The sequence below is a fragment of the Pan paniscus genome, chromosome 8 (assembly GCF_029289425.2).
Source record: "Pan paniscus chromosome 8, NHGRI_mPanPan1-v2.0_pri, whole genome shotgun sequence".
In the NCBI taxonomy this organism is placed as follows: Eukaryota; Metazoa; Chordata; class Mammalia; order Primates; family Hominidae; genus Pan; species Pan paniscus.
Window position 1 is genome coordinate 62,657,120 of NC_073257.2, and position 14,498 is coordinate 62,671,617.

The 14,498-nt window shown below is 40.5% G+C and overlaps 1 protein-coding gene across 11 annotated transcripts in view; it reads right to left on the bottom strand.

The window, feature by feature from the left end:
• Nucleotides 1-14,498, bottom strand: part of SGMS1 (sphingomyelin synthase 1) — a 314,162-nt gene that overhangs the window by 37,374 nt on the left and 262,290 nt on the right. For all 11 annotated transcript variants that reach the window (XM_055092811.2, XM_034930581.3, XM_034930582.3 and 8 more), the window contains one exon: nucleotides 1,151-2,004. In XM_055092811.2, the coding sequence (XP_054948786.1) occupies nucleotides 1,151-1,773 (623 nt within the window). In that variant the 5' untranslated portion in view covers nucleotides 1,774-2,004. The remainder of the gene's footprint in view (nucleotides 1-1,150; nucleotides 2,005-14,498) is intronic.

A 14,498-nucleotide genomic window follows, 5' to 3' on the forward strand; every position in this document is an offset into this window, starting at 1 on the left:
AGATTCAGCTTAAACTCTAGGACTGTCAAACCATCTGTAAATAAACACTGATCAGTTAAATGGCTTTCTTTATACCAGTTAAGACCGTCCATCCCTGGGAAAGTGTCAGGAACTGCTTTTATTTCAATTTGTAGATATATAATTTATCAGGTTAAAAAAAGAGTCGTTATAAAACATACTAGGAAAAACCTTATCATTTCTGTCAAAGAACATTCAGCATGAACTCTCAGTGTGCATTTTGTTTTCTTGCTGTAAGATGAATTCCTTAATATTTAACCACATGGTGGATCATGAAACACACTCCACCGGAGAGAAACTCAGCTCTTTAACAAACCAATTTCCAACCCTCATTCATGGAAACCATAAGGCGTTCCTTTAACTAAGGAGAAAATCAAACATCAGTGAAGGGACAATGTAGGCAACCCCAGTAAACAGCCAGTCTGAGGGGGTCCATGTTGAGTTTAGAGCTTCAGATATGAAAGCCACCTTGGATACACCTGGAACTAAGTGGGAGTTGCCTACTTAAAACTCTGAGAAATTTGAATGGAACAGTCACATATTGCTTTAAGTAGTAGTAGTAGAAGGTGGGAATCCATTCAGGTCCATCCACTTCCCACCTACCCAAAGGCATACCCTTTGGTATTGTTTTCCCAACAACCCAAGCCACTCTGGAACAGGTGTTCTGAATTCTGTGTGAAACATCTTTAAATACATATTGCTAAGGCTCTAGATGTCTGACTCTGTGTGGGAAAAGCTATGCAGCCAATTTATAGAGCTTAGGCTAACTGTCGATTTATTTAATGGGTTAGTAACACCAACCAAGTCTAGGTGGTTGATCTGTTGTTCAACAGCCTGTACTGTCTGAAGATGTCTGAGAGTTTTCTTTCTTATTAAGTGAAAACAGAGCATCATCTCTAACCATCTTATTCATCATCCTGTATGAATCTTGAATAAAACAGGCAACAAACAACATTTTCTTTTAAAGCTTCCAGACAGTAAGTTAGTCCAACAGGGTATGTGTTTAAAAAAGAAAAAAAAAATAGTATGTTTTGATCCCAACAAGTTGATAAATTTCATTTATAAATAATAAGTAGATGTTTGGAGTGCAAATCCCATAATCATTGAATCTTAGAGCTTTTACTTGACTTACTTGTATTTTAAGAGCAGCCACTGAATTAACCAGAGTCCTACAAGGATCATGCCATTAATTTCACAAATAGAAAAGGCCCACTGCACCCGGTTAAAATGGTCAAAAAATGTGTCCGGTAGTGGAGGCTGCACCTCCTTAGGAGGTACTCGTTCGTGGACGACCGAGATCATCACTGTGGTGAGAACGAAACAGGAAAGTGCATAAAGAAAGGCCAGAAAAGTCTTGCCCCACTCCATGGGGTACTGAGAGCGCTCCAGTTCTGGCATGGGGATCTTTATCATCTCTTTCCTATACCCATTTGGCATCCCGTTGGGTTTAATCTTGATGCTGAAGCTGCCGTCGGGGGTGGGGATGTCTATGCCAATGTTGAGGTGCCCATTGGCATGGCCGTTCTTGTGTGCTTCCAAATGGTGCTCCATTTTCAGGGTTTCTATCATGTCCAGGAGCCGCTGCCCGTTGTCTGAGGAGACTCGGCACAAGGGGGGTTTTTTGAAATCCTCTTGGGTTAGGTTGATCAAGTCCTGGCCTGTGAAATGCTCCAGAGGCTCACAGTATTCTGGCATAGCATTCTCCAGCAGCCAGTCTGCCACCTTCTTGGGTGACCAATAAACCACTTCCTTCATTGTACTGGCAGACAGCAGGCAGTCCCCAGCTCACTCTTGGCAGGTCAGCAGTCACTGTTCCGACAGGGCAGGACACTGTCCTGCCTCGGCTCGTTCATCCTGTGGGGCCTCATGAGCAGAGACTTGTTTGGCAAGATGGTCAGGGCAGTTTTTAAACACCTCATATAGCTGTCCAGGGTTCCTGAGCGCCCAAGCATTAATTCACCTCATTTTTGAGCAGGATTCTTCCTTCTGTGAAAGCAAGAGAAAATATCAAGATGCTGTACTTCCAAATTACCCCTCTCAAAACGCAAAGCCTTATATACATAAGGAAAGTAGAAAACCAGTTATTGGTAAACTTAATAGTTTTCAAACATGTATTCGTTTCAGGGACTACTGATTTCCTGGTTATTAGTCTTTTGCGACACACATTGAATTGGATCTGAGAATGGATGTTGTCAAAGGAGACATATTTTATAGAATTTCCAACGGTCGGCCGGGCGTGGTGGCTCACGCCTGTAATCCCAGCGCTTTGGGAGAACGAGGCGGGCGGATCACGAGGTCAGGAGATAGAGAGCATCCTGGCTAACACGGTGAAACCCTGTCTCTACTAAAAATACAAAAAATTAGCCGGGCGTGGTGGCGGGCGCCTGTAGTCCCAGCTACTCCTGCCCAGGCTGAGGCAGGAGAATGGCGTGAACCCGGGAGGCGGAGCTTGCAGTGAGCCGAGATCAGCCACTGTACTCCAGCCTGGGCGACAGAGCGAGATTCCTTCTCAAAAAAAAAAAATAATAATAATTTCCAATGGCCTATTTTCTAAGAAGCAACTTGACAGTGCTTTGGACACTTTTCAACCTGGTCAAGAGACCAGGTATTCTCTTTGTCCTTACATGCTTCCTGAGATAATTTAAAAGAATAAAATATATTTGCTTACTCTACCTCGTGAAGAATGTTTAAAAATGTACATAACATACAGCAACTCATAGAATTGCTGAGCTTCAAAATCAACTGGTTTAATATTTTTATATTCTTTTTTCAAAAAAAAAATCAGTGAATCCCCTTTTCCATATGTGCTTAGGTCCCAAATAGATAAAAGATCTACAAATGCCGCTGCTTGGGTTGAAGCACATGCGAAGGGCCAAGGTCCTGACTGCTCTGTTGATCTTTCTTAATCTCAGCCCCTCTCGGGTTCTGTGAGATCCCACAGTTTAAAAATTAAGGATCTGATCCAACTCCTTCATTTATAAATGAAGAATGTGAGTTCTAGAAATGTCAAGAAACTTGCCCATGGCCAAGTGGCAGTCTGCATAGAAGAGTTACAAGTTAAGTTTCTGAGTTCTAGTTCAGTGGATTTACTTATTAAAATATTTTACTAACTATGTGAAAATAACCAAATGCATGTCTGTAGGGAAGATTTTAAAGTAGGATTCAAAATTTTATAAATTTATGCATAAATAGAAACATACATGTATAATGTGTATATATAATACATATAACTGTAACTATGGCTAACTATGGTACACAGGTTGAGAATCCCTAATGCTAAAACTCAAAATCCAAAATGCTCCAAAATCCGAAACTTTTTGAGAATTGACATGATACTCAAAGAAAATGCTCATTGGAGCATTTCAGATTTTTGGATCAGGGATGCTCAACTGAGTGCATTCTGGAAATATTCCAAAGTATCCCCAAGATTGAAATCCGAAACACTTCTGGTCCCAAGCATTTTGGATAAGGGATACTCAACTTACATAATATTGTATAAAACAACTGGAAAGAAATATATCACATATTAACTGCAGTTATACTTAATGATGGTTCTGTAGGTATTTTCTACTTTTCTCCACCTATTTTTCTTTAATAAGCATATATTACTTTTATCACAATCATACAAAATAAAAAACAAGAAAAGTTAGAAATAAAAGACCTTAACAAACTCCTTAACAAAGCATAATAATAGCTGATGAAATGTGGCCTTTGGCAGAAGAAGGACCACAGTTTGACTCTCAGCATCTCCCATACATAATCCATTATGTGAGCTTCAGCTTATTCACCTCTAAAATGAAGATAATGATAATCAAGTATTTCCTTCACAGGGTTGTTGTCGATATTTAACTAAGAAATCATATGTGAAAGTTCATGAAACATAACCTAGCTCTAAAAGCAGTGATTTTCAGATGGGTCTGTGGGTACCCATATCCTTTTGTTTTTCTTTCTCAAATTATCTATTATATCCAGTAGCCACTGTCCACTACATCTCACTATAAAAAAAACTCTATCTACCAGTGGGCTAATTTTTTTTCCTCAAATGATGACTGTTGCAAAGATCTGGAGATTTAAGGGCTTGAAATGCTATTTCCCTGAGTACGTTTTTGTGAAATAATAATCTGATAAAATCTTCCAAGCTTTTAAAAAATATATAGCCAAATAAGCCTAGGAATACATACTATAATCTCTCCTGGGGATAGCAGTATGCATTAGGATGCTGAAACCTCCAGGAAATCGTCCAATAAAGAAACTATTTACCAGGATTTCTCAAGCCGACTTCATCAAGGCTGTCCTACTCCTTGCCCCTTTTCCTATAGGACTCATCTCTACTGAATCCCAAAATGTTTTGCTTGTCAGGTTGAGACAGGGTCTTACTCTATTGCCCAGGCTGGAGTGCTGTGGTGCAATCATGGCTCACTGCAATCTCTATCTCCTGGGCGCAAGTGATTCTCCCAACTCAGCCTCCCAGAAGCTGGGACCACAGGTGCATGCCACTGTATCTGGCTAATTTTTAAAATATTTGTAGAGATTGGGGTGGGGGGTCTCACTATGTTGCTCGGGCTGGCCCAAATCTTACTTTAGAAAGAATCCCATCTTACTGTGGCAGTCCCAATCTTACTCTGAGAGTCCACTCTCAGTTTTTCAGTCCATATAACAACCAATCAAGTGGCAATAATAGCTTTTAAAGATATTTCAGACTTTGCAAACAAACTGGGTATTCCCTCTTCTGAGCATCCATAGTACCATGCACTTTCCCTGTCACACCTTCCTGTGATTAAGTGTCTGTCTAGACTCCCCGAAGAGCCTACGAGTGAATGTGAAGTAGCTACAATGTTAAGCACCTATAGATCTACATGCCCAGGGCTCAGAAGATACTCAATCAATGTCTGCTCAATATCTTCAAAAATATTCCTTAGACCTAGTAATGTGTAGATGGCTTAATGGAAAACAAACCTGCTGAAAATACCATTGACAATGAAAATGGCTGTAAAACAATTTGGACGCGCAAGGAGAATAAGATGGGCATTCTCTAGAGAAATGTAAAACCAAAGTACATCTCTGACTGCTTAAAAACCACCGTAAAGAATTTCAATTGCCACCAGTACTGCCCAGAGAGTGTCAAGAAGACACACACGCCAAATGAGAGTTCTGGCAGAAGGTCAGGAAGAAAAGGGGAACTCCTTGGCCTCAGACCCAAGGCCTCCCTTCAAACACTCTTCAGCAGAGTTAGGAAAACAGCCAAAGGAACCCTCAACATCTTGAAATGGGTATGAGAACTCTAAAGAAATATCTCAGTGGAGTGTTGAGGCCCAAGGGAGATGAACACAGGCTTTTCACCTAGGTTCTTCATTTCCCCCTTGCCCAGCACAGGAAGCCGGCCAAGATAGGAAACTCCCTGAGAACCACAGGGACCAGACAGAGGCCAAAGTGTTATTTCAGTCCTCTCTGATGAGAGGAAGAGTCACATAATCTCCTCTCAAAAGATAATCAACTTTTTAAGAAATATTTATTTATTTGTTATTTTACTTTAAGTTCTGGGATACATGTGCTGACACGCAGGTTTGTTACTTAGGTATACATGTGCCATGGTGGTTTGCTGCACCTATCAATCCATCATCTAGGTTTTAAGCCCCTCATTCATTAGGTATTTGTCCTAATGCTTTCCCTCCCCTTTCCCCCTACCCTATGACAGGCCCCAGTGTGTAATGTTCTCCTCCCTGTGTCCAGCTCCCATTTATTAGTGAGAACATGTGGTTTTTGGTTTTCTGTTCATGTGTTACCTTGCTGAGGATGATGGGTTCCAGCTTCACCCATGACCCTGCTATTTATGACAAACCCATAGCCAACATCATACTGAAAGGACAAATGCTGGAAGCATTCCCTTTGAAAACTGGCACAAGACAAGGATGCCCTCTCTCACCACTCCTATTCAACATAGTATTGGAAGTTCTGGCCAGGGCAATAAGGCAAGAGAAAGAAATAAAGTGCACTCAAATAGGAAGAGAGTAAGTCAAATTGTCTCTGTTTGTAGATGACATGATTGTATATTTAGAAAACCCTATCATCTCAGCCCAAAAAGTCCTTAGGCTGATAAGCAACTTCAGCAAAGTCTCAGGATACAAAATCAATGTGCAAAAATTACTAGCATTCCTATACACCGATAATAGACAAGCAGAAAGCCAAATCATGAGTGAACTCCCATTCACAATTGCTACAAAGAAAATAAAATACCTAGGAATCCAACTGACAAGGGATGTGAAGGACCTCTTCAAGGAGAACTACAAACCACTACTCAAGGAAATAAGAGATGACACAAACAAATGGGAAAACATCCCATGCTTATGGATAGGAAGAATCAATATCATGAAAATGGCCATACTGCCCAAAGTAATTTATAGCTTCAATGCTATTCCCATCAAGCTACCACTGACTTTCTTCACAGAACTAGAGAAACCTACTTCAAATTTCATATGGAACCAAAGAAGAGCCTGTAAAGCCAAGACAATCCTAAGCAAAAAGAACAAAGTTGGAAGCATCATGCTACCTGACTTCAAACTATACTACAAGGCTACAGTAACCAAAACAGCATGGTACTGGTATCAAAACAGAGATATAGACCAATGGAACGGAACACAGCCCTCAGAAATAATGCCGCATATCTACAACTATCTGATCTTTGACAAACCTGACAAAAACAAGAAATGGGGAATGGATTCCCTATTTAATAAATGGTGCTGGGAAAACTGGCTAGCCATATGGAGAAAGCTGAAACTGGATCCCTTCCTTACACCTTATACAAAAATTAATTCAAGATGAATTAAAGACTTAAATTTTAGACCTAAAACCATAAAAACCCTAGAAGAAAACCTAGGCAATACCATTCGGGACACAGGCATGGGCAAGAACTTCATGTCTAAAACACAAAAAGCAATGGCAACAAAAGCCAAAATTGACAAATAGGATCTAATTAAACTAAAGAGCTTCTGCACAGCAAAAGAAACTACCATCAGAATGAACAGGCAACCTACAGAATGGGAGAAAATTTTTGCAATCTACTCATCTGACAAAGGGCTAATATCCAGAATCTACAATAAACTCAAACACATTTACAAGAAAAAAACAAACAACCCCCTCAAAAAGTGAGCGAAGGATATGAACAGACACTTCTCAAAAGAAGACATTTATGCAGCCAAAAGACACATGAAAAAGTGCTCATCATCACTGACCATCAGAGAAATGCAAATCAAAACCACAATGAGATACCATCTCACACCAGTTAGAATGGTGATCATTAAAAAGTCAGGAAACAACAGGTGCTGGAGAGGATGTGGAGAAACAGGAACACTTTTACACTGTTGGTGGGACTGTAAACTAGTTCAACCATTGTGGAAGTCAGTGTGATGATTCCTCAGGGATCTAGAACTAGAAATATTATTTGACCCAGCCATCCCCATTACTGGGTATATACCCAAAGGATTATAAATCATGCTGCTATAAAGACACATGCACATGTATGTTTACTGTGGCGCTATTCACAATAGCAAAGACTTGGAACCAACCCAAATGTCCAACAATGACAGACTGGATTAAGAAAATGTGGCACATATACACCATGGAATACTATGCAGCCATAAAAAATGACCCTCTTCCCTCTTCCCTCTCCCTCTTTGCACTGTCTCCCTCTGATGCCAAGCCGAGGCTGGACTGTACTGCCGCCATCTCGGCTCACTGCAACCTCCCTGCCTGATTCTCCTGCCTCAGCCTGCCCAGTGCCTGGGATTGCAGGCGTGCGCCACCACGCCTGACTGGTTTTCGTGTTTTTGGTGGAGACGGGGTTTCGCCGTGTTGGCCGGGCTGGTCTCCGGCTCCTGACCGTGAGTGATCTGCCAGCCTCGGCCTCCCGAGGTGCCGGGATTGCAGACGGAGTCTCGCTCACTCAGTGCTCAATGTTGCCCAGGCTGGAGTGCAGTGGCGTGATCTCGGCTCGCTACAACCTCCACCTCCCAGCCGCCTGCCTTGGCCTCCCAAAGTGCCGAGATTGCAGCCTCTGCCCGGCCGCCCAGTCTGGGAAGTGAGGAGCGCCTCTTCCCGGCCGTCATCCCGTCTAGGATGTGAGGCGCGTCTGCCCGGCTGCCCATCGTCTGGGATGTGGGGAGCGCCTCTGCCCTGCCGCCCTATCTGAGATGTGAAGAGCGCCTCTGCCCGGCCGCGACCCCGTCTGGGAACTGAGGAGTGTCTCTGCCCCGCCACCACCCCATCTGGGAGGTGAGGAGCATCTCTGACCGGCCGCCCCGTCTGAGAAGTGAGGAGCCCCTCCGCTCGGCAGCTGCCCCGTCTGGGAAGTGAGGAGCCCCTCCGCCCGGCAGCCGCCCCGTCTGGGAGGTGTACCCAACAGCTCATTGAGAACGGGCCATGATGATGATGCGGTTTTGTCAAATAGAAAAGGGGGAAATGTGGGGAAAAGAAAGAGATCAGATTGTTACTCTGTCTGTGTAGACAGAAGTAGACATAGGAGACTCCATTTTGTTCTGTACTAAGAAAAATTCTTCTGCCTTGGGATGCTGTTAATCTATAACCTTACCCCCAACACTGTGTCTCTGAAACATGTGCTGTGTCCACTAAGGGTTAAATGGATTAAGGGCGGTGCAAGATGTGCTTTGTTAAACAGATGCTTGAAGGCAGCATACTCCTTAAGAGTCATCACCACTCCCTAATCTCAAGTACCCAGGGACACAAACACTGCGGAAGGCGGCAGGGCCCTCTGCCTAGGAAAACCAGAGACCCTTGTTCACATGTTTATCTGCTGACTTTCCCTCCACTATTGTCCTATGACCCTGCCAAATCCCCCTCTCCGAGAAACACCCAAGAATGATCAATAAATACTAAAAAAATTAAAAAAAAATATATTGTATGTTAATTATATCTCAATAAAGCTGTTTTAAAAATTATAAAAAATCAAAACCATACACCCACATATATAATGAATATAGATTTTAAAACAATAAATCTAATGCCTGGAACTCTTAAAAAAAATAAATAAAAAATAAAAAAATAAAAAATGATGAGTTCATGTCCTTTGTAGGGACATGGATGAAGCTGGAACCATCATTCTCAGCAAACTGTCACAAGGGCAAAAAACCAAACACCACATGTTCTCACTCATAGGTGGGAATTGAACAATGAGAACACATGGACACAGGAAGGGGAACATCACACACCGGGGCCTGTTGTGGGGTGGGGGGAGTGGGGAGGGATAGCATTAGGAGATATACCTAATGCTAAATGACGAGTTAATGGGTGCAGCATGCAGCACGCCAACATGGCACATGTATACATATGTAACAAACCTGCACATTGTATACATGTACCCTAAAACTTAAAGTATAATACAAAAAAAAAAAAAAAAAAAGCAGAGAAAAACAGCACGTGTTCATTATAGATTCTAAGCTCACCGGGATTTTATATTTAGCCTCAATTTAGTAAAAAAGAAATGTGCTAAATTCAATTTGGCTCCAATTTTAGACTTTAATATTATAAAAACCATCAGACAATATGCCATGACATGGTAAAAACGATGTACAGTTAATTATCAAAGCCAAGCAGGTCTTTAAACAGAAAAGTAAAAGCAATTATTCTGGTAATGAAAAAAAAAATTACTAACCAAAATTAGTAAATAAATCATTTATAAATTTTTTTTATCCTTATTCACAAATAATCTATTATACTACCTTGTCATCTGGCACTCGCTAGAAACAAGACAGGGTTAACAATTTACCATGCAAATTTCACACTGAACATAAGTTTTCAAGAATCAGAATACCACAAAATACCGCAATGCAACGAGACCTGGGGCAATTGCTCAGAAAATCTGAATTCTAACACTTGTTCTAGCACTAACCTGTACTCCAACCCCAGTGCCTCAGTTTCCTAATATGGAATAATTTATTCCATCCACTTATTCTATTAGTTAAGGGAATTTGCATGTACCTGACAGTGCTTTGGAAAACGTAATACATAAAATGTAAGAAATTATTATACTGAATATAATTTATTCTTTCCTTGACGATTCGATGGACTTTTAAAATGAATGCCATGAAATTAATAACTTAATTTTTATGATTTTTTAAGGCATGAAGGACTCAAGATTGAACAAACAAGCTGGCGTATCAGTGAAGAAAGTACTGAGAAACTACAGGATTCTAGATGTTTCTAAATGCTGATAATGACAAAAGAATGATGAAAGTCCTACATGCGTAGTCTCTTAGACTTATAGTGAACCAAACTTTTGGCTTCACATATCAAACCTCTAAAAACAAAAGCACCTGGGCATGGTGGTTCATGCCTGTAATCGCAAAACTTTGGAAGGCCAAGGTGGGAGAATCTCTTCAGGCCAGGAGTTCATGACCAGTCTAGGCAACACAGTGAGACAACATCTCTATATTTTTTAAATGTAACAAAAAATAAATACATTTAATAATAAAAACAAAAGCAAAAGTAACATGGAGTATATACATGACTTTACTCTGATAGCTTACAGTTGACTTAAAGGAAGATCAAAATCTTGCGGACATGTAGCATTTAGCTCAAACTTTATAACACAAAACTACCTGTGGGGTACCTTGTTAAAGGGCAATACAAATCAAGAATTGATATTATTTTATTATGAAACAGATGAAGTGCCTCTTTGTAAAAGCTTCAAGTTCAGATAAAATTTTTACATCTTGTGGAACTTTCCATAAAATAATAACCAGAACAGGTACAGTGGCTCACACATTTTGGGAGGCTGAGGCAGGCGGATAACTTAAGGCCAGGAGTTTGAGACCAGCCTGGGCAAAACCTGTGTCTACTAAAAATACAAAACTTAACTGGGCGTGGTAGCTCATGCCTGCAATCCCAGATACTCAGGAAGCTGAGGCATGAGAATTGCTTGAACCTGGGAGGCAGAGGCTGCAGTAAGCCGAGATCCTGTCACTGCACTCCAGCCTCCAGCCTGAGCAACAGAGCAAGACTTTGTCTCAAAAAAAGTAAATAATAACCTAACAGATCTTTTAAGGCAATGTAGCCCACTGAAATACTCATGAGATAGGTGTTCAATTATTCTCTAATTCAATTTGGATAGCTTTACTCCAAACAAATCTAATAAGGTATAGATTTGTTATTTAGCATTTGAAGAGTTAAATAGAAGAGTTCATAAAATGGTATAGATTTGAAGAACAAAAATGGTTAAAGTAACAGCCACATAGTTTCAGCTGAAGGACCTACACATTTATTTCAGTCTACTGTTGAGAAAATTTTAGAAGATTACTTTTGATGCCTTAACCTTTAAATTGTCCCTTATTTTAAATTGCTATTACATGCTGTGCTCACAATTCCACAGTCCAACTCTGGTTAGCAAATAAAATCATCCCCTATGAAATGGCCCCTTGAACTAAGTAAGTGTGTGCTGACCTACTTTGCTAAGATACAAGAAGAAGGGCTTGCTGGAGTGTACGTATTTTGCCTTTTTGTCCACTTTGGCTGGTAGACTTTAGGCTGTTAGAAGAGCCTTACTTAATGACATCTTTTGGTCTCCTCCACACTGTGTTTATTCAATAATGTTTAATACTTAGATTTCACAACATCTGAAATATATTTCTCTCAGTAGTTGCCCTATAACTTATGCAATTGATAGTTTCCCCCCTTTTCCCCACCTCTCCCAAAATGACCCATTCCATCGTAGTAGCCTCAGTGTTGTAGAAGGAAAGAGAGAATTTGGGGAGACAAAACAGATATGACACAATGACAATAAATCAGCCATGTCCACTGTATACCATGGACATGTTTATAGTTGTTCACTGAGGATATGAAATATAATACCGTTTTATACATTTCATGGAGAGTCCTGGCACCAGCAACATCAGCTAATTCTGCCTCCCCTTCCCCAAGCCTCCATTTGAGTCATTTTGTGACAGAATATATGTAAATATTTAGTGATCAAGAAATCTAAACAATTATTCATTATGGCAAAAAAAAAAACTAGAAAAAGAATCTAAAAGCTCTAGAGTAGAAATTGATTAAATATATTGTACAACAGAATACCAAGCCTCTGCCACAGACTGTACTGTATTTCCATATCTATAGTAATACATATTTATAGCTTTGTCACATAAACAGGTTACAAACAAAATGTATTACTTTTGTAAACACATATTACAAATATCCACAGGGAAAAAAGGGTTAACTTCTTAACCCTTACCTCTGGGTAATAGAATTATGAAATAAATTTCTGCTTTACTTTTTTTCAGTATTTTCTAATTTCTCTGATAAACATATATTACTTGCATTTAGAAGGGGAAAGGATTTTTTCCCCCAAATATACTCTATGTTTTTGAACATGTAGGCTGCTTTGTAAATTTAAAAATACGTGTTTCCTTCATTAGCTTTCTTAAAAAATATAAAATGAGCTTGCAGATTTCTCTAAATAATAGGAATCTTGGCTTTCTGTGTATAATTATGTTCCCAAATTCTTCATATTCCCAAGACATAATGGTCCAGGCGTACAAGCCAAACCACCAAAAAAGATGAAGCTGAAATCTGAATCCAAGTGCATAAAGCAACTCCAGTCTCAGATATTTCCCATCATTCCAGAGGGAAAACAATAAGCTATTAGCTCTACAATTGTTCTATCATCTAGATTTCCTTCAATATCCATCCATCCAGGCTGCTGCAAAACAGCAAAGCCTTTAAAAAAAACTCTGCAGGTTGTCATTACAATAAAAACTAATATAATAGCTCTACTGATAACTAATCACTATTGTTTTTCCCATGGGATTTCATTCTTAGTACTAATTACCAAAAACTCGGGAGATAATCTACTCCCACTCAACTGACTAACTGCCCCTCTGAGTCTGAACCAGCAGGACTATTTTAATATTTGCCTAGTTAATCTGTAGAACTTGGACACGGATTCACTCCAGCAGTACTCAAGAATGTAGGACCTAATCAATGTTTCCAAATTCCATTAGCTCTCACATGAGCTGATGCACACAGTACTGATCTCATCTGCCCTGAGAAGCCTGGGAAAGTCTAACACAGGCTATTTCTATCACACAACACTTAGTTCCTTTCCCTTCTTCCTATCTTTTTCAAAATGAGAGCTAAAATTCTTCTAATTTGCTCCTCATTTAGCTGGAATAAAAATATTGCATGTGCCCTGGAATCCATCATAAAAGTAAGTTAAAACTGTAAAAAGCCAGATGGCTTAGGAAAAGGGTGAGGCCATGCTTTACTATCCTCTGCTTTTTAAGAATCTTTGATGCCATATTCTAAAGCATACCCACAGTGCCCAGCTTACTAAAACTACCTCTATCTACTCACCTATAAAGTAAAAGTAATACTGCATTCTTTTGGGCAGTAAGAAAGATCAGAAAACTGACATGGAATTTAGTAGGGGCATAGCAGCAGGGGATTTTGAAAGCATCTATGGGAGAAAAAGTTCTGATCCTTCTTTTCCTCCCTTTCCTACAGAAAATCCAACAGTGATCAGTCAAGAGCTGGCGATGGGGGTAGGAGTGGCAACTGGAGGTTGGGGAGGTGGCAGAGCCAGTGTCAGAACAGAGGAACGAGGTCACCCTGCCCCACCACTCCTTGATCCCTCCTCATCCCTGTCTCTCCTCACACCCCCAGGATTAAGCAAGCATAAACTAAAAAGGCTGCCCGAGGAAGTCATTCCATCGGGCTCTCAAGTTCACATACCCGTCAGAACCCAGGCACATTAAATCAACCTGGATCACAAAGAATATGCAGTCGTCAGGACTGTGGCAAACAGGATAGGGGAAGCCATACCTAGTGCAGTTAAAGTTCAATTTTTTAAGGGGCAAAAATAAACAAAAAACATGCAAGCTGAATCTGGCCCATGGGATTGCCCCTTGCAACTTCACTTGCTCTCTCATTCATTATATCTAATCATGAATTCCTGGAGATCCTATCTTGAAGGCTCTCTCAAACTGTTCCCTTTTCCCTATTCCCATTTGCTTCTGCTTTAGTTTCTGCCTCCAGCCTGGCTCAACTGCAACCCTCTGCCACACTGCCATGAGATCTAGTTCATAATCTGATCTCTTCACTTGAGGCTTAAGCTCCCCACAGCTCTCAAGATGATGTTCAGATGCCTTGACTTAGCTCCAAGGCCTTCCATGACACAGCCTATTTATTTACCTGTACTTTTCAGCCTTGCCCTACAAGCTCTGGGCCTGTATCATACCCATACTCAAGTGTTCCAGTAGATTCCCACACAAACCAGTTATTTCATACCTTGAAAATTGTTCCTTCTGCCTGGAATATTCTTCCTTATACCTTCCTTTGTCCTTTCATTTGCTTTGGAATCTCTAGAGCCTAATGCATAGTACACACTTAATAGATGTTTCCTGAATACCTAATTAAATGAGAATGCAAAGGAGATGACTTATGGTTCCAGAACATGGACCCAGTGATGCGTATCT